Below are 20,730 nucleotides of genomic sequence, written 5' to 3'. Positions count from 1 at the left end.
CAGGCAGGACCAGGAATACTGGATCTCCATCCAGAACCAAGTCTCTGCTTGGGCTTAAGCCAAACAGAAGTTCCATCACACCAGAGAAGGCACATGATGTCACAAGGAGGTGGGGCAGCGGAATGGCTTTGTCTCCCAGAATTCCTGCTATTTCCACCTCCTTTGCACCATTGATCTGGATTCCAAAAAAAGGAATTACTGTTACTTGGAAGGGTGCAAGTGGGGCCTATGAGGGTATTCACACCTGGGTCCTGACCTGGACATTCCAGAAGAATTCATCCTGGCAAATTGACCTACTTATAAAGGGTCCCGATTGCCAAAATGTTAAGATTTTTTGAAGCTGGCATAACTGGCACATCGCAACCCTAAGCGGCTTTCAAACACAGCTTTTTCTACCCCACTTCTAACTGGCCCGTGTGCCTGCTGATGATATTCAAATTGGCTGACCCCCACCCTGACCCCAAATACTCTGGCGGGGTCAAGAGTAGAAGTCACTTGCGAAGTACGTCCAAGGATTTTCGGCACATTGGGGATAATCCAAAACAAACCACTACAAGCACTTTGAACACAAAGCTAGATCAAACCACAAAAATCACTAAAGAATTATGCTACAAGTGAAAATCAGGCTTAGATTTTTAAGTTTGTGGATTTGGATTCAGATTCACTGATTAGACTGAGCAGACACCAATTAGCCTAAATTTCTGGCCTGGATTTGTTCGGTTCATGATATATCTGCAGGAAATTAAATTCACTCTCTCTCTCATGTGCTCTGGATTGATCAGACGCGAAACTTCATCAGTGTTGAACGTGGATTATCAACTCTCATATAATGTATTCCAGTAATTGTTCAGCAATTCGTTGCTTCAACCGATGCTAAATGTCTTGTTCACCAATAGTTGTGCAACTCTTCTTACCTCTCATTGAGAATGTCACTGGGATATTTTCAGGTAGTTGACTTTAGCTGGAACAAATTTGCTGATGGAAAGCTGAAATTCTATGACTGGTCGCTTTTGGAAATGATTCGGTCAGGAGATAACCCAGGAGTACAGGAATTCTTTAAGTTACTGGCTATTTGCCACACAGTAATGGCGGAAGAGAAAAATGGTGAGTTAGAAAATCTGGATTGTCTTCATTTCGTAGCTGTTGAAATATTATTCTACGGGCACTTAAAAAATCATAATTTGATTAGGCAGAGTCAACATAGTTTTATGAAAGGGAAATCATGTTTGACAAATCTGTTAGAGTTTTTTTGAGGGTGTAACTAGCAGGGTAGATAAGGGGGAACCAGTGGATGTAGTATATTTGGATTTTCAGAAGGCATCCGATAAGATGCCACACAAGATTAGGGTTCATGAGATTGGGGATAATATATTAGCATGGATAGAGGATTGGTTAGCGGACAGAAAACAGAGAGTAGGAATAAATGGGTCATTTTCGGGTCGGTAGGTTGTAACTAGTGGGGTTCCGCAAGGATCAGTGCTTGGGCCTCAACTATTTACAATCTATATTAATGACTTAGATAAGGGGACCAAGTGTAATGTATCCAAGTTTTCTGACGATACAAAGCTAGGTGGGAAAGTAAGCTAGGAGGAAGAGGCGAAGAGGCTGCAAAAGAATATCGACAGGTTAGGTGACTGGCCACTTTAGAAAAGCAGAATATTTTTTAAAAGGTGAGAGACTAGGAAATGTTGCTATTCAGAATGGGTGTTCTTGTACATGAATCACAGAAAATCAACATGCAGGTACAGCAAGCAATTAGGAAGGCAAATGATATGTTAGTGTTTATTGTAAGGGGTTGGAGTATAAGAGTAAGGAGGTCTTGCTGCAATTATATAGGGCTGTGTACAGTTTTGATCCCCTTACCTAAGGAAGGATATGCTTGCCTTGAAGGGAGTGCAATGAAGGTTCACTAGATTGATTTCTGGGTTGAGAGGGTGGTCCTCTGAGGAGAGAATGAGTAGAATGGGCCTATATTCTCTGGAGTTTAGAAGAATGAGAGGTGATCTCAATGAAACATATAAAATTCTTAGAGGGCTTGACAGGGTAAATGCTGAGACGCTGTTTCCCCTGGCTGGAGAGTCTAGAACTAGAGGTCATAGTCTCAAGGTAAGGGGTCAGCCATTTAGGACCGAGATGAGGAAAAATTTCTTCACTCAGAGGGTCGTGAATCTTTGGAATTCTCTATCCCAGAGGGCTGTGGATGCTCAGTCATTGAGTATATTCAAGATTGAGATCAATAGATTTTTGTACACTAAGGGAATCAAGGGATATGGGGGTCGGACGGGAAAATGGAGTTGAGGTCGAAGATCAGCCATGATCTTATTGAATGGTGGACCAGGCTCGAGGGGCCGTATGGCCTACTCCTGCTCCTATTTCTTATGTTCTTATTATAATTTTATGCAGAATGTGGTTAGAAATGCAGACAGAATATTTTTTCAATAACAATTAGGCTCTCTTTATTTTGCATAAATTAACCCATTACTATTCCAACAGGAACTGCAAGATTGCGCTACTTATCATACATAAAACCTAACTAGTTCACTAAAGTCCTTTAGGGAAGTAAACCTGCCATCCTTACTCAGTCTGGGCTATATGTGACTCCACTCACATACCAATGTGGTTGACTCTTAACTGCCCTCTGAAGTGGCCCAGTGAGCCACTCAGTTATATTAAACCCACGACACAGCAGTTCAAGGAGAAGAACCACCATCAACTTTTCAGGGCAGCTGAAGGATGGGCAATAAATGCCGGCCTTGAGATGCCTGAAAATGAATTTTAGAAAGTGGAGACGTTCTGAATGTAATGAAGTGAAGGGAGTCTCAATAGCAATTCTTTGACATACAGATACTTTTAATAGCACTTGGATCACCTAAATTCCTCAATCTCATGAAAAGTTGCTATTAAGTTTTATATGATAGGGAGGATATTTCAAATCCACACATCAGGCACAGAGCTGGGAGCGCATATCGGCAAATCGTGGGTGCATTCCAACAATTTTCCCTTAAGTGCTCCTAGCCTGTGAGGTTCCACACCAGGACAGCACATTTGAAACATTGGCCTTCACAATTCCCCTTTAAAATACTCATCATTGCAATCCCAGACAGCCACAGCTTCAGATAGACAGCTTGTATATAGACAAATCTATAGACTGGTGGTAAAATGTGAAATGTGGACATTTCTGTATCTGGGGGATAATTGGACCACGGTGCAGACATAAATCAGTCCCCATTTTAAAGTCATACATTCTGACTTATTATTTTGATAAACTGCTTTGATTTGATATGTTATTATTAATAGTAAAATAGCAAAACTTACAGCAGTTTGAGAAGCTGAGCAGTAGAGTTGTTGGAGTGGTAGAGTTTTCCTGCAGTACAAGCTGAGAATCTGGGAGACACAAGACTGATGTACTGCAGCGCCATCACTGATGGGAGGGTGTAAACATAATGTGACAAGTTTACATAAGCAGCTCCCATTATAACTGTTGACATAAAAATTCATCATGGAAAAAGTTGACAAATGTGTCACAAAAAAATGACAATAGGAGACAAATTTTGTAGACAAGAAGTGTGTGCAGATGTAAGATTTTTAATGTATGATGGATACTTTTATTGTGTCTGTTACGATAGTTGTGATGCACAGATCATTTTTGTAGACAACTTATAGATCCTCATTGGATGCATCCTTTAGTAATCTTTTTGACAGATTTATCAGCACTCTGTCATTTCACCCACATAGCAAAGCACCTAACAACAACAAATCCTTTATTATCACACCAGGCCAAGGAAGGAGATACCTTATCAATGATATCGGCCTTTTTTTAAAGTTAGAATCAGAACTGAAGAAAACCTGGTTAACGACACAGAGAAAAATAAAACTTTTTAGAGAAGTTGAAAAAAAGCAGAAGGAATGAAGATGATTAAAACTCAAGTAGATAACAAAAAGAGAAAATATACCAATAAAGTACTCTGAAAGCAGCAAAAATGTGAAATGGTAACTAAAGTGAAGTGCTCAAACAAAGCAGAAAACTTAGACAAAATTGAAATGAGAAACTCAGGTGAAAATTAATTAGAGAAACAGAAATGAAACCATACAGAACCTTTTAAGGTTAAAGGAAGAAAATCTCTTTTAAAGCATTTAAATAGTTTTGTAAACATTTTAGGTAAGGCTAAGAAAACATTGGCATAGATTTGAGAAGTGAAGAAAGGGGCCCGACTGAAACTGATAACTTACCTCAGGCAATAATTTCATCTCCAGTGGCACAGCTTTATCACTGGGAATACATATTGGGAATTCAGGTGCGTGTCCCCTCACAATTTTCTGTCCACTCAATTTAGCGCTGGGAGTGAAAATTTACTCCCATGTGGGGTTCAAGTGTGAGTCCTATGACTCATGCTGCAGTGAATTGATAAACCAATAAACCACAATACCAGGCTGCATGATGTTACACATCCTCGATTTCATTCGCTGCACCATTGACGGCCGTGCCTTCAGCTGCCTAGGTCCAAAGCTCTGGAATTCCTCCCCTAAACCTCTCCGCCTCTCTACTTCGCTCCCCTTTAAGTCGCTTCTTAAAACTTACCTCTTTGACCAAGCTTTTGGTCGCCAGTCCTAATATCTTTTGATGTGGCTCGGTGTCAAATTTTGCCTGATAACGCTCCTGTGAAGCGCCTTGAGACATTTTACTCCGTTAAAGGTGCTATATAAATGCAAGTAGTAGTTGTTGTTGCCCACTTATGAGAGTTTAAGCCAAGTTATTCCTGCACAAAGCAGCTGATTAACATGCACAGCTCAAAAATGTGACAGCTGAAGCACGCGGGGTTAATGGGTTCATCTCCGTGATGTTAGTTTGGCTCCCTGTTACCAATGTCATAAGCAGGTGTACATTCTGGTTCTGTTGCTGAGGTGGCAGAGGAAGATGCAGCAAACTTGAATTGGGGAGGTCTACCCTGGTGGAGCTTTCAGGTGTTGGATGTCATTTAGTCTGCGAGGTGAGCCCTCAGCCTGAACTAGGTCCTGTAAGTAGGGGTAGGACAGGAAACAGTACCCTTCATCAGCCCTTAAAGGGCTGTGCACCAGAATTAAAGGGATGCAGCAACTTAACAGGTAAGTGGCCTCATGTGGGACTAAGTTCTTTTTGTAGCCTTTCGGGCTAACGCAGTGGCCGGCAAAGAAACAATGGATAGTAAAATAAATGTGCAGGCAGGAAATAGAGTCTGTGGGCAAATGATGGAGTGAAGCGTTTGAAGGCTGCTGAAGTGGAGATGCTTCTACCTAAGGTTTGCCGGCACAGACACGATGGGCCGAATGGCTTCCTTTGGTGCTGTAAATTTCTGTGATTCGAAGGTGAGTGTAAGGAAGGGTGCCGCGTTTGGCAATCAAAGGCAACAGAGGGCAGCAGTGCACTGTTCATAGGACCTGGGCACAGATGTGGAATGCACAGGGTTTGTGCCAGTAGAACCAAACCCATCAGCCACAAAATCTGTTTCGGTATTTGTGATTTAAATCAAAGTACTATGTTAAAATTTGTCACATATATTGCAACTGTCTAACTTTATTTTGCATTTGTTGAGTTGCTCTTCACTTCAGGCCAATATAACAGGGAAACCTACAGCAGGATTCAGAAGATAACGGCATGCATTCGCAGTCATGTGTGTTCTGCTTCTTCATTAAAAGGGAGGAGAATAGTAGCAGGAATCGGGTAGTGACTTAGTGAAATGGAATAACTGGACGATTTTAGGTTTTTGTTTCAGTTTGGATCTCCCTCTTATAATCTACAGAATGCAACAATCAGTACTGGACACAATTAATAATATGGCTAAAGAACAGTCTGTTCCAGCCTGGCGTGACATTACCAAAATTGGTCTGCATTGTTCAGTGGGAACTCAGAAAGCTCATCTGACAGTAGTTCCCACTCTATCCCAGGCCATATTTAGACATTGAACTTTTCTCATTACTTCCCTTCCTTCAAGGTCAGCTTACATACCAGGCAGCTTCCCCAGACGAAGAGGCTCTGGTCACTGCAGCAAGAAACTTTGGCTACGCCTTTCTGTCACGCACACAGGACACCATAACCGTTAGTGAGCTGGGGGTGCAGAGGACGTACACAGTGCTGGCGATGTTGGACTTCAACAGCTGCCGAAAGAGAATGTCTGTTATCTGTAAGTAAGCTAAAAAAAAAATTCATTGCCACTTCAACATTTTTTTTCTGTATGGTGAAACTTCTTTTTTAATTAAAGTTATTTCTTGCTTTTCCGTTTTCGCCCCCTGAATTCTTACCATAATACAGCTGAGAGAACGTGCCAAAGACCTGCTCTAGCTCCTCCAACTCTGGCCTCTTTTGCATCCCCCACTTCCTTTCCCCCACCATTGGCGGCCGTGCCTTCAGCAGTCTAGGCCCTAAGCTCTGGAATTCCCTCCCGGAACCTCCTGGCCTCTCCACCTCTCTCTCCTCCTTTAAGACGCTGCTTAAAACCTACCTCTTTGACCAAGCATTTGTTCACCTATCCTAATGTCATCTTATTTGACTCTGTGTCAATTTTTGTCTGATTACCCTCCTGTGAAGTGCCTTCAGACGTTTTACTATGTTAAAGGTGCTATATAAATGCAAGTTGTTGTTGTTGTTGTTCCTCTGCCAATCTTACTGCCTCAACACAGTGCTTCCCTGTCAGAACATGTAATCTGATTACTCTGTGACATTAGTCTAGAACTTCCTGTCAGTGATACTAGTGGACAAATGCTTAACAATTTTTGTTTATAAATTTGTTTTTGGGATGTGGGCAATGCTGGCAAGGGGTGTTTATTGTCCAAGCCTAATTGCCCTGATGACTGAGCGACTTGTTAGGCCACTTCGGAAAGCATTAAGGGTCTACTTAAGTGTTGATGGAGGCGATCGGGAGGTGGGGGAAGGCGATCGGGAGGTGGGGGAAGGCGATCGGGAGGTGGGGGAAGGCGATCGGGAGGTGGGGGAAGGCGATCGGGAGGTGGGGGAAGGCGATCGGGAGGTGGGGGAAGGCGATCGGGAGGTGGGGGAAGGCGATGGGGAGGTGGGGGAAGGTGATCAAGAAGTGGGGAAAGACGATCGAGAAGTGGGGGAAGACGATCAAGAGGTGGGGATAGGCAACTGGGAGAGGGGGGGTGGTGAGGGGACCGAATGGAGGCCGGCAACGGTCTTCAGGACTGCTGTGGAGCTGAGAGATTGTGCCGGCTCCTGTCAAAGCAGCCCAATTTTGGGAAAAGGTCTTGAAACAGGCATTAGGCCTCCTCTTGGCATAAGCACAGGGAAAGATCTGGAGTTAATATAGGCCAGGCCAGGCCAGGTAAGGGTGGCAGGGTCCCTTCCCTGAAGGATGTTAATGAACCAGTGCGGTTTTCACGACAGCAGCTTTCATTGATACTTTTCTGGTACCAGTCCACAAATTAGCACACGACTTAGCCTAAACATTAATTGGCGCCACGGCTGTATTACAGGCATAAAACTGGCACCTAAGTGTCCAACATGGTGGTCGGTGCACACATTCCGAGCCAGAAGTGCACCGCCCGCTATATCGGTGAAGGCTGAATTATAGGCGTCCAGGAATGATGCCTGAAACAGGCGTTAGGCCCTTTGCACATGCAAAGTGGAGGCCTGAAACCTGTTTCAGGACCTCTTCCCAAAATTGGGCTGCCCTGAACGGAGCTGGCACGTTTGCTCGGCTCCACAGCAGTCCTGAAGACCGTTGCCGGCCCCCGTTCAGACCCCTTTCCCCCCTCCCTCTCCCAATCACCTTCCCCCTCTCCCGATCACCTCCCTAACTCCTGATCTGCCCCTTTCTCCCAATCATCTTTCTCCCTCTGCTGATCGCCTCCCTCGTTCTCCCAATTGCCTCACCCCATCTCAATCGCCTCCCCCTCCCCCCCACCGATTGCCCCCCTCTCTCCCAGGACCTACCTGAGGGCCACTGCCAGCAATGCAGTGGCTCAAAATTTAAATCTTCTTCATTGCCGAGCTGTCTGGTTGTGCGCAGCAGGCGTCTGCAACTCGCCACCCTAATTTTAATGAGGCCCATGGCCCACGATCGAGTGTGCCTCAGGCCTACCCGTTCTGACACAGGGATCTTTGCCGCGGTGAGATTTGAACTCACAGTCTCCGATTGCTCATCCAGTTAATATGACATTCCTTTGTCTGCTATTTTAGTGGAGGTATTAATCCATTTAAAGTACGCAAGTTAACACCTGTATTTGAAAAGTGGACAGAAGAATGTCAGATGAACTCTGTAAACATTCATCCGCTGCTATTGCCAACAGTAAGTGTTAGTGGGCTAATGCACAGTGCCATCATGTTGCCTTTTAGTGAAGGTCTTCTAAATAATTCTTATTACTGTTGTAAACAATCCATAGACTGTTAGGTGCAGCTGATTACATCCTTGCGTTTCTTAAAATTCAGTGGAGTTCTTTGTCATTTTTTCCGCACAAACTGCTTAATCTCGCTGGGGCTGAAAATCATCGGGATGCGATTCTAACAGTTGTACCAGTATCACTTCCACTAGTGCCCTGCAGCATTGACCCTCCAGAGTACTTTGGGTTAGTGGGACGGTACCTTATAAGACCCTGCTCATGGTCCCGCCCCATCCCTGTCAGTACCTTGTAAGGGTGGGTGAAGGCTCACTCCTTACAAAACCAGGTGGAAAATGTTCAGGCCGGGACCTCGTGTATTTGGGTCCCAGCCTTTTGCAGGCTCTTCCACTTGATTTCCACTGGATTTACAGCACGCATCTGTTGGAAAGGCAGCCCAATATTTTTACTGGCCCATTACTAATCACTGACCATGTTAACTCTTTTTTACTAATTTCACTTAATGTCATTTATTGATTTTAAAAAAAATGTTCTTATTGGTTTTCAATAGAAACATATCTATCTATAATATATTAAAAAATCTTATGTCTGCGCACACATCCCGTCAACATTTCTCATTATAAATTTCCGTGCCCACACTTACAATGGTAATTGCCCATGTAAACTTGTCACACTGTAATTGCACCTTAACACCAGTGGTGGCACTGCAACAGTTGTCTTTATAAATGTGGTGATAGGAATTTACAATGAAAAACAAACTTGACATGCACACAGATGTAAGATTTTTGATGTACTTAAATAGATATAGATAGATTACACTATATTTAATATGTTAGGAGATTAATATATTATATTTGATTTTATTATTGTACTTACGACTACAGGCTGAGGTGCTGAAGTGAATTCTTTGCTCTCTGTGTGCAATACCACTAGTAATATATTTTTAAAATTTACATCTATGTGCATTTCCTGTTTATAGAACCTTACTTTCTGTTATCACATTTTTGTGTTAACTTTTCCCTTTATAAATTCCTTTCTCCGCATTTATAACAGAAATTACCTATGTAAACTCATCACACTGTAATTACACCCTCCTGCCAGTGGTGGTGCTGTAGCACCACAGCTTTGCATCTTTCAGCACCTCAGCCTGTACTGCAGTGAGACTCTTATGCTCCAACCTATCCTATTCTGTGCTTCCAAAATTGCTGTAAGTTTTGCTATTTAACCATAAATAGTGATATAAAATCGAAGTATTAGAAACAAATAAGGACAGAACCTATGGCTTTAAAATGGTGCTGAATTCCATCTGCATGCCTTGTCCAATTATACCCTACTCTCTAACTCAGCACATACTGGGGATCAAAGCTGAAACCTTCCTGGTTTATAGGGCTCAGTACCTCTTTGGGGGAGGGGTTGGTTCTCTGAGTAAAGCTGCATCGTGTAGAAGTAAAACACTCTCCTTGTGAGTATGAGGCCAGATTTTTAAATATATTCTCCCTATTCCCTGGGCTCTGCTAGAACCAGAAAATCAGAAAATAATATAACTTCAAAATCAAGCTCTGACTTTATTGTGTTCATTTTTTTCCCCCAAAAAAGCCTGTTTGGAAAGCACTGCCCTGTGTGATAGCATTAAGCCAGATATAATTCAAGATTTCCTCTTATTTGTTGCCCTGAACCTAATCTCAAAAGATTGATGTTGTGAATTATTTGAAAAAGTAAAAGACTTGCAGTAAAAGTTCAAAAGCAGCTTTTTCTACACTCAGAGCACCTTTTCTCTTGCAGTGAAAGATTCAGAAGGGAAGATTAAACTCTACTCAAAAGGAGCAGATGTGGTGATATATGAAAGGCTTCGTCTCAACTGCCCCCACAAGGACAGCACTCAAATGGCACTAGATGTAAGGCTACAATTTTTTTTCCAAGTTCACTTAGACTAACTGTCCCTTTGAGGTTTGTGGGTTCACTTTGTCATCATTCAAAAAGTTAGCAGTATTTGAATTTGTTCAGAGATTACTAGAAGTGGAAATGATTTTTTTTAAGTTTCCTTTTTAAAATTGTTCAGTTTCCCACGTTGTAATTTCAACGACCCTCAGTCTTGTAAATATTCTGGTTCCACAAGTTATAAAGGAAAGTGAGGATCCCACAGGTTAAGAACTGTCAGTCTGCATTGAACTGATAAATTGATTTGATATTTCCTGGTGCGCACTTTACTCTGAAGGTTGTTAGATACAGAGCTGCCCAAAGCAGGAATGCACATATGATTGGAATATTCATAAAGAACTAACCACAGCATCACTGCCAATTTAAAGTGACCTAATTCAAGTGACCTCTTGTAACACAGTCATCACCGTGAATACTTTGTGACTTTGGGGTCACTAACCACCTCCCCTTGACATTCAATGGCATTACCATCGCCGAATCCCCTACCATCAACATCCTGGGGGTCACCATTGACCAGAAACTTAACTGGCCCTGCCATATAAATACTGTGGCTACAAGAGCAGGTCAGAGGCTGGGTATTCTGCGGCGAGTGACTCACCTCCTGACTCCCCAAAGCCTTTCCACCATCTACAAGGCACAAGACAGGAATGTGATGGAATACTCTTCACTTGCCTGGATGAGTGCAGCTCCAACAACACTCAAGAAGCTCGACACCATCCAGGACAAAGCAGCCCGCTTGATTGGCACCCCATCCACCACCCTAAACATTCACTCCCTTCACCACCGGCGCACAGTGGCTGCAGTGTGTACCTTCCACAGGATGCACTGCAGCAACTCGCCAAGGCTTCTTCGACAGCACCTCCCAAACCCGTGACCTCTACCACCTAGAAGAACAAGAGCAGCAGGTACATGGGAACAACACCACCTGCACATTCCCCCCCAAGTCACACACCATCCCGACTTGGAAATATATCGCCGTTCCTTCATTGTTGCTGGGTCAAAATCCTGGAACTCCCTTCCCAACAGCACTGTGAGAGAACCTTCACCACACGGACTGCAGCGGTTCAAGAAGTCGGCTCACCACCATCTTCTCAAGGGCAATTAGGGATGGGCAATAAATGCCGGCCTCGCCAGCGACGCCCACATCCCATGAACAGCGGTATGCCCTCAAAAGCCGCCCTTCACCCACATCAGCACTGACGTTCTGTCACTGGTTCATTATAGAACTTATCGGCCCCGATTTCAGTGGGGGGGAGGGTATGGTACCCCCGAGCTCTGAAGTGGGTGACGAACCTGGGGAGTCTGGGGATGTGGAGGCCTAGCTGATCTTAACTCCAGGCCCATATTTGCATGAATTCTTCCAGAGCCCCGCCCAAACCCGGGCCAGATCCACTACCGGGCGGGAGCGGGAATTCGGCGGCAGGAGGCCGCAGCCGGGTACCCTTGGCAACATTTAGAGACGGACCCCGGGTACTTCCTGCGGGTCTCCCACTTGCCTGATCAAAAGAGCAGGTTAAGATCGGGACACGATGGGAATGCAGCGGAATGAGAGGGGATAAGTGACTGCCCTCATTTTAACTGCCCCCCCCTCGCCCCCGGCCTGGTTTCCGTCAGGCAGGGTGACTTAAAATCGGGACCATTGTTACTAGTCAGGTGGTCCGACACAATTTAGATGTTCAGATAGATTACATTGGAGATACAAGATCCAAGTAATATCTGAGAACCCACATATCATATGTTATAATACTTATAGCCTGCATGTGCCCAAAATAATTCTGAGCATAAAATAAACATTTGAGATGGTTTATCTCTTTAACAACTAATACTGATATGAATTGTGAATAATAGGAAATACTTTGCTGAAGATGCAATCAATCTGCAATTTTTCTTCTAACTCTTGGAAAAAAAATGTCTATTTGTTTACTTTGGTAACCCTTTAACCTATATGGTCTTCCAGTACCATATCATCCTGACTTAGATCAGCAAGTCTCCGAACCAGTGACTGGACATCAGTGCTGATGTGGGCGAAGGGCGGCTTTGTGGGAACACCACTGTTTATAATTCCCATATGATTGTAGCCCCAAAGTCACAAAGTGTTCACTGTGATGATTGCGATACAAGAGGTCACTGGAATTAGGCAACTTTAAATTGGCAGTGCTGCTGTGGTTAGTTTTTTTTAATGAATATTCCAATCACATGTGCAAATAAGACAAAACCGAAAAAAAATCTCAACTGGGCATTAAGCAGAAGATGGTACATTTTCAAAAAATACATTGATTTGGGCGACAAAAGCCAAGCAGTGCGAACAACTTCTTCCAATTGAAAGAAAATGAATTTAAGGAACATTGTGAACTTTCATATCCTGGATTTCAAAACAATTCTAAACCACTGCCCATGATATCATGAGGGAGGGTAGAACTGTACTTTCACTCATAAGAATGGCCTTAGATCTTGTTATACTGAGACCCTGTGTAGGAACCATACATTGGCTACCTAAATAAGAGCCAGCGTGAAACCATCCCCTGCCTGTTTGCGCTGTGATATGTGTAGTCGTTGCTGCGCAATGGGGATTGGATTGTGGCCATTTTCAGCACTGATCCAATCAACGACATGCAATATAATCATGGTGTTATGGACTCATGCTTGTAGTGTTAATGTAATGAGTTATGGATCTTTTCACACTTGGCAATGCATAATGGGAGCACAACATCAGCAGTGTGATGCCCTAAAAATAAGTGATAACTCCCATTTGTCAGAACTGTATGAGACAATAATTGGCTCCAATGGAGATTAACTTCTAAAGCAGCAGGCCAAGGTGTTTAATCAAAGTGCTGGAAACAATGATTAACACAAACAACTGCAGCCAAACAGAATTTATTACCAGCGGCAAAACTAGGAGCTTGAAATGGGAACTCCGTTCAAGGCAGCTAGTGAATTAAAATCATTTAATACTGCTGTAATCTCGAACTCAATGGGGAGTACTGCTCCCTTTAATTCCACTTAGCCTTCTCCTATTTACCACTTTTATGCTGAATTTCAAGAATTAAAGTTGTGACCACGTCAAATCGAAAGAACTGGGCAAGTTTCAAATTAAAGTATCTTGATGATTATAGCATTGTAACATCATGCGACACAGTTACTGTGTTAAGATTGGGTAATACTGTCACATTGTCAGGTAACAAATTATTTTGCTGATTGATTGGCTCCAGACAGAACAGTGAATGAATGAAATCACCTGACCTTCTGATTGGCTGATAATTACATATGTTGCCATATTAGGACAGCAGGAGCCATTTTGAAAGTTTCAATATTGCTTCTTTGATTGGCCTACACCCATACCATTTTGAAAGAATCTGCAATGCTTGTAAAAACCTTCATCCGAGTGGCTTGGTAACGCCAGTGAGTCAATATCATCTGTCGAGAACAAATCAAAGCCTCAACCTTGATTTCAACTTGAGTGCTGTCACTGAGCAGTTCGTTCTTTGCTGGTCTACTAGATGTATCCCTTTATGATCAAGTACTCCACCTTGGAGCGAAGGAAGGAGTGTCCAAACCAATCCCACCCTGAAAAATCAATCCTTCTGTCAGCTTATCCTGAGTGACACTGGCCGAGATTCACCCCATCCCACTGAGGGAGGATGTGTGGCAACTAGAAACAGCAGTGGAGATGTTTTTAAAATATGGGGGAGGGGGGAAATAGCATTAAAGCTTTATCTTTGCCAAAGGTCATTATTTTCAAGCAAGATTTAAAATACATTTTCAGTAATTATGAAAATCACTTTCAAAGTGCTGTTTGAATGCTTAACTAAAGTTTAACTTTTCGAGTGATTTTTCTCCCTGAAGTACTGTAAACATTTCTTATTATAAATGTGTTAGTGTCTCAGCGCAGATATTAGAAATGTCATATTAGAAAGAGCATCTCTTGCTTATGAAATATTGTTGAGGCAGACAGCAGAGGGAATACTGCATCTTCAATAATCTTTTCTCACATAAATCCTGTGTAAATCAATGCTTGCTTGAAGGTAAGTTTCATTTGCCAGAGCTGTATTATGAAAATTGATATGCTTTTTGCAGTATTTTGCTGCGGAAACACTGCGGACATTGTGCCTGGCATACAAAGATATAGAGGAAAACTACTTCAAAGACTGGAGCCAAAGGCACCATAAAGCCAGCGTCACTCTGCAGAATCGTGGAAGATTGCTTGATGAGTTGTATGAAGAAATTGAAACAGATCTGATGGTAAGCCGTTGCTTTCATTGAGTGAGATGTGCCTCAAAGAGTTGTTGTAAGTCAAGTTCTATGATTTGTCCAGCAACAGACACATTAATGAATACTACCACCTCTAGTATCAGGCATATACAGTCTAGGATGCGCTCAAGTAAGGCAGCCATCAGCAGGATAACCTCATCATTCAGGCCTTTAACAATGTAAAGAAAAATTAGAAACCAAAGTCAAATTTTAAAGAGAATGCAGAAAGAATGAAAATGTTACCAGACAATTATGAATGTTATGAAATTCAAATATAACAGCAGCAGAATCTTCATCTCTATTAATCTTCAGACATGTTTCTCTATAATACACTGTTATGCTGAATATAATATTTGCAAATCTATAAAAGACCTTTGTTAAAGTGGAGTTAAGTCTTTATTTGAACTTACGTTGCAGCTTATTGGAGCAACTGCTATCGAGGATAAATTGCAAGATGGAGTCCCTGAAACCATTCAGAACTTGAAGGAGGCAGATATTAAAATCTGGGTACTGACTGGAGACAAGAAAGGTGCTGGAACTATTGGAATTTATTTATTTATATTTTTATTTCCATTCCTCACCAGTTTCTCCTAATTTTCTTACTGCCATATTGCCATTCATGTCCACACACTTTTCATCAGCTGACTGGATAGCAGGCAGCTCCTCTATGATTAATTCTGAGTGCGGCCTGTCTTCAACCAAGGGATGTGTTTTGTTGCGGGAAGGACAGAAATGTTTCCACTAAAGCCACAAGAAATTAGATACTGATGGGGATGCAAGAATCTTGGGGTGTTCTGGGGTGGGGTGGGGGGGGGTGTCTCAGATGTTGTCAGAGAATATTTGAGACCAATAACACCTGCAAATGCTGGAATTATACAGCTGGCTCATCAGCATCTGAAAAGAGAAACAACAGGTTAACATTTTGTGTGTAGACCTTTCATTATAACTAGTACCATTGTAGTACATGGAACAAAATGAAGGGAATGGAGACTAGCAGGTAACAGTAATGAGTAAGGTATGCTAACTACTAACACAAAGAAGGGTTTACTAGTCTCTGAATAGATTTTTCAAAATTTGGAAAGGGACAAGAAAGTGTTGGGTGATATACGTAAAGCACTTTCACATTACAGGAGAACAGCTGCCATATCTCCCTTTCAGCTGCATTCCTTAATATAAAAGACACAAACTACCTGGAACCGATGGCATTGTAAATCCATGAAAATGTGGATTATGAATCCGGCATGAGGCTCAGGTACCTGATTCCTATAAAATACAAGGAATCTTACAACACCAGGTTATAGTCCAACAGTTTTATTTGAAAATCACAAGCTTTCGGAGCTTTCGGAGCTTACCTCCTTCGTCAGGTGAGTGAGTGAAGCTTGTGATTTTCAAATAAAACTGTTGGACTATAATCTGGTGTTGTAAGATTCCTTACATTTGTCCACCCCAGTCCATCACCGGCATCTCCACATCATGCCTATAAAATACATGCAGGGAGCCAATTTCCCACATTTGTAGCCTAATGACAATTGGGTCTCCACATTACACTGCGGAGCTTAGCATGATCGATGTCCAACTGAATGACAAAAGGAAGAGAAAGGCACAGATCGGTCTCCATCCCTGGACAGGAAGGGTAAAAATAAATGCCTAAGAATCATCTTAAGAAGAGTAAAAGTAAATGCCTAAGAATCACCTTAGCCAGTGAAAAGGGAATAGGACGTGATAAAGGTAGAATAGGTCACAAGTCCTTGGATCCCTGAGATTGTACCAGAGCCTAGAAGCCCCTGATAGATATACGCTCATTTTGATACTGTGTACAAACTCCGTATTTTTGAGAAGTTGTTGCATGACACAAACTTACATTAAAGGTACTTTGACCTTTCCTGGTCCAAGAAGACCAGGTCTTGGAACAATGACTTAAGCTATAATCTCTGTCACGCTCATGCCTAAACAAGGCTTCTGATCTCAATGCAGACCGGCTGCAAACTTAAACCTGACAAATGCAGACTGGTTTTGATTGCTTGGTGCTGTTGTCATGACACCCAAAACTTCCAAGAATTCCTTCTACAGCCAATGCTCCATGACATCACAGCGAGGGACTCTTACCCAGATCACTGGAGCACCAAAGACCAGTGGCAGTTGGGAAGACCCAGTAAAAAAAAAGGTTTTCCTGGCTCGTGGGCACTGCAAATCCAGTCAGTTTATTTTGGAGCTGCCACTGGCGAGAGCAGAGTCCGTCACCCAGACATATATATAATGAGTGATGAATGGGGGTTAGCTTTCTTTCATTTTTTTCTGTCTTTTCCCATTTTTAACAGAAACAGCAATTAATATTGGATATTCCTGTAAGTTACTATCAGAACGAATGGTGCTCTTTGAAGGACACAACATCAGGTAAGTAATGAATAATACTGTTCTTCATTGATAAATTACTTCAGCTTTGGCCCACCAGGGTATGTGGGGTATGGGAGTTATTATCCAATTTAAATGTCTCTGGCATTTGTGGGTGTGGGGGGGGGAATGAAGTAGTGGCAGGGGCCTGCTGCTATGAATTGCCATGGAACCCCCAGACCCAGCGGTCATTTGGTTGAAGTCTATTAGCACCATTGTAAAAGGGGTCGATTTTGGAATAATGCCTGTATGAGTCTTCAGGGCTCTAGGCCAAGGCCCAGGCCTGGGTCCTCAGGTGAGACTCACTTCTGCTGTGGGCAAGGCAGGTACACCTCCTTTCTCTTAGCGTACTGGCCTGTTGGCAGGTCCCCGATCAGAACTGAGCGTACTCCCAGTCTGGGAATCCTCTCCTTCCGGCCAGACCTCCTCTGTCGTGGGCGACCTTTTTTGAGGTGGACAGAGGTGAAAACTGGGACCTGGTGTATCTGGATCCTGACCTAGTTCCCAGGCCATCCACCGCACTCCTACCTGACTTCCAGAGGGAGTACACGGGAAGACCTGTGGAAATTCAGGGCCACTGTAATCACGAAAAGTAATTGCAAACTCTATTTTGTTTGTCTCTAAGCACGTGACACAACAACACAAATGTGTCAAAGCACATCATCACATCACTTGTGGGTGTGAAATTATCCAAATAAAAATGTCTCATGGCTCTTGTAGCCCTTCTCCCTCAAGATTACAACCCTGGCAACATCAGGGTCCATCACCCTCCCACCCCTGCTTTCTTGTGAGGTGCTTTTTGTTTCTCACACAGAGACTATTTTGAAACAAGGAATGTTCAGCTGCTCATTCTCTTTGTTTAATTGGACCGCTAACACTGATCATTCTGAATGCTCAGAGAGTAGTTTCTCACGCGTCCGACTTAACTACTAGAGTGTGAAGAGTGAGCTGTCTCATCGGTGAGCCAACAATAACGTGCACATTTCTGTCATATCACGACCTCAGCAAAGTCCTAGAGAAATTGCAGAGGAACAACTACAGATACAAAGACATCAACATTGCAAACATTTCAGGGGCCATAAGCAGCAGCGAGCATCCTGATGTACTGTCGTGTGACAACAAGGCACTGATTATCACAGGAAACTTCTTGGTATGTTACCCAGTTCTTTGACATGTTTACTTGTGGAGTCCATTAAGGATAGCAACTGTGTCATATGCAGAATGTAGCGATGCTGAGGGTTGGGAGAGGGGAGGGGTCAGTGACCAGCAACTGACGACAAAATGGAAGCATTTTGTATGTTCTAATGGTGTATGTTGTAACAATATCGCAGTACACATTATGAGGGTATAACATGAAAAAAATCTGGAGCTGAGACTAGGCAGCCATATAACAGAGAATGAATTGAGTGAATTAATTGCCTTGATTAATAAAACGAAGTGGATGGGGCCTTTGTAAGTAACTCTGCCCAGGAATGTAATGTCAGGGGTTTTCCAGTCTGTTTGACTCTCCAATTGTTTTCCCTACATTTTGTTTAAAAGTCGAGACTTAAAATTTTTACATTGGCATAATGTTATTCTCTGCGAGGGAGAAATTGGTCAGTGGCTGATGAATCACACCCACGACATGGCGGTCTGTCACTCTGCTGCGAGCGTAGCACCGTTGGAACATTCTTTGAAAGGCTGATCTTATTGTAAAAGATTCTGCGTACATCGTAAAAAGCTGTGGAAATTGCATCTTTTATTGTTCTGCTACGCTGCTGCCTACAGCAAGAGGAGTTCACTGTAGCAAGTCCCGCTGTCACTCCACCAGCGGGCACTGACTGCCAGTGAGAGATTGCGATAAAGCAGCAGGGAGGCTTCGATGGAACGCCTCTTCCCACTGCCTTTTGTTGCAAGTAACGGCTCCCTTTCAGCAGTGCTTGCTTCCTGCTCCTTGAATTTGTAACTTCATTTTCAATCTACGTTTAGGATGAATTCATTAAACAGTCTAAACAATCAAAAAGGGAAAAGCAATCCTGCTGGAAGCTGAGAACTGCCATTAATCCGAAAACAAGAGAGGACGTTGACTCTGAGGAAGAGGCTCATGAGAGAGCCTTCGTGGAGCTGGCTTGCCAGTGTCAGGCTGTCATCTGCTGCCGCGTCACTCCCAAGCAGAAAGCCATGGTGGTGCAGCTGGTCAAAAAATACAAAAGCGCCATCACACTGGCCATAGGGGATGGAGCGAATGATGTTAACATGCTGAAAAGTAAGAGAAAACTCACAAAGTTACAAATGGGACTTCCCTTTTAAAAAGGGGAAATGGGGATAAGTCATAAAATTGTAAGGCAGTTAGTTTTCTACAGGTGTTGGTCACCAACTGTGGAACGATTTTAAGGATGAGCAGGATTGGTGCGAGGGGTGGGAGAGGGGTGAGGTGGATGGGAAGCCGACCGGCCCTCCACAGCCTGAGGCCCGTGAGGTCTTAATTCCCGGGCCTTATCCGCATGATCGGAGTCGGTCTCCCACCCTAACTCGGTGGGAAGTGCCGGCGGGCGGGAGCAGGATTTCAGGCAGAGGGAGGAAAATGAAGAATATTAACAGTTATGAAGAGCAAGCAGGAGAGTGGGAATAAACCAAGTGATTCATGTGGAGAAAAACACCAACAGAGAATCCTAGAATGATAGAATATTACAGCACAGACTTGATGGGGCGAACGGCCTGTTTCTATTTTATAATATTCTATCACTCTATGACTATAAATGTCAGAAGTGGTGGCAACTTCATTTTATAAGGACTCTGAGCATTTAAATGATTAGTAACGTTATTAGACACATGCATGGTGTTAGAAACATGCTATGAACCTATGTAATAACAGTTTTTTTTTATTCATTCATGGGATGTGGGCATCGCTGGCAAGGCCAGCATTTATTGCCCATCCCTAATTGCCCTTGAGAAGGTGGTGGTGAGCAGCCTTCTTGAACCACTGCAGTCCGTGTGGTGAAGGTCCTCCCACAGTGCTGTTAAGTAGGGAGTTCCAGGATTTTGATCCAGCGATGATGAAGGAATGGTGATATATTTCCAAGTCAGGATGGTGTGTGACTTGGAGGGGAATGTGCAGGTGGTGTTGTTCCCATGCACCTGCTGCCCATGTCCTTCTAGGTGGTAGAGGTCACAGGTTTGGGAGTTGCTGTTGAAGAAGCCTTGGCGAGTTGCTGCAGTGCATCTTGTAGATGGCACACACTGCAGCCATGGTGCGCCGATGGTGGAGGGAGTGAATGTTTAGGGTGGTGGATGGGGTGCCAATCAAGCAGGCTGCTTTGTCCTGGATGGTGTCGAGCTTCTTGAGTGTGGTTGAAACTGCACTCATCCAGGCAAGTGGAGAGTATTCCATCACACTCCTAATGTCACATGTCTCTCATCTATTGATAAGAAGACAAATCAGACGCTTAAAAGCCAGGCAGTCAGAGGCCGTCGACCAGACTGACAGGGGGTTGCAGGCACATCTGGCACTGGACTCCCGGGGATTCCAATGCAAATCCTCCTTTAGAATGTATGTCCACCACAAAACTTGGATACATATTGGCCCCAAAAATTGCCACGGAGTCAGGTGCCACTAAACTGCTGGTTACTCAGAGGCACACGTATGCTTAATGAGCTTGTAATTATTCTCACTACTTAAACCCTCGAGAGTCAAACAGCATCACATGGACCATCATGAAAAAGGGGTGCAATGAGCAGAGAGCTTGGAGTTTTCTTCCTCCAGTCAATGATAGCAACATTGCTGCTGCCTACAGAGATGGGAATTAAAAGTAACACTGTGTGTGTAGGGAGGCAAATCTTTTT

The 20,730-nt window shown here is 43.3% G+C and overlaps 1 protein-coding gene across 1 annotated transcript in view; it reads left to right on the top strand.

Annotated features, from left to right (window-relative positions):
- The window catches only part of atp8b3 (ATPase phospholipid transporting 8B3), a 70,076-nt gene that overhangs the window by 29,164 nt on the left and 20,182 nt on the right, over nt 1-20,730 (top strand). The window contains exons 13-20 of the mRNA XM_067968282.1: nt 948-1,104; nt 5,970-6,158; nt 10,114-10,226; nt 14,344-14,508; nt 14,935-15,046; nt 16,836-16,911; nt 17,914-18,058; nt 18,877-19,153. Coding sequence (XP_067824383.1) covers nt 948-1,104; nt 5,970-6,158; nt 10,114-10,226; nt 14,344-14,508; nt 14,935-15,046; nt 16,836-16,911; nt 17,914-18,058; nt 18,877-19,153 — 1,234 coding nt within the window. The remainder of the gene's footprint in view (nt 1-947; nt 1,105-5,969; nt 6,159-10,113; nt 10,227-14,343; nt 14,509-14,934; nt 15,047-16,835; nt 16,912-17,913; nt 18,059-18,876; nt 19,154-20,730) is intronic.

This window comes from Heptranchias perlo, chromosome 29, assembly GCF_035084215.1.
Source record: "Heptranchias perlo isolate sHepPer1 chromosome 29, sHepPer1.hap1, whole genome shotgun sequence".
In the NCBI taxonomy this organism is placed as follows: Eukaryota; Metazoa; Chordata; class Chondrichthyes; order Hexanchiformes; family Hexanchidae; genus Heptranchias; species Heptranchias perlo.
Note: the sequence above shows the minus strand (reverse complement) of the source record. Positions and strands in the feature narration are given on the sequence as shown.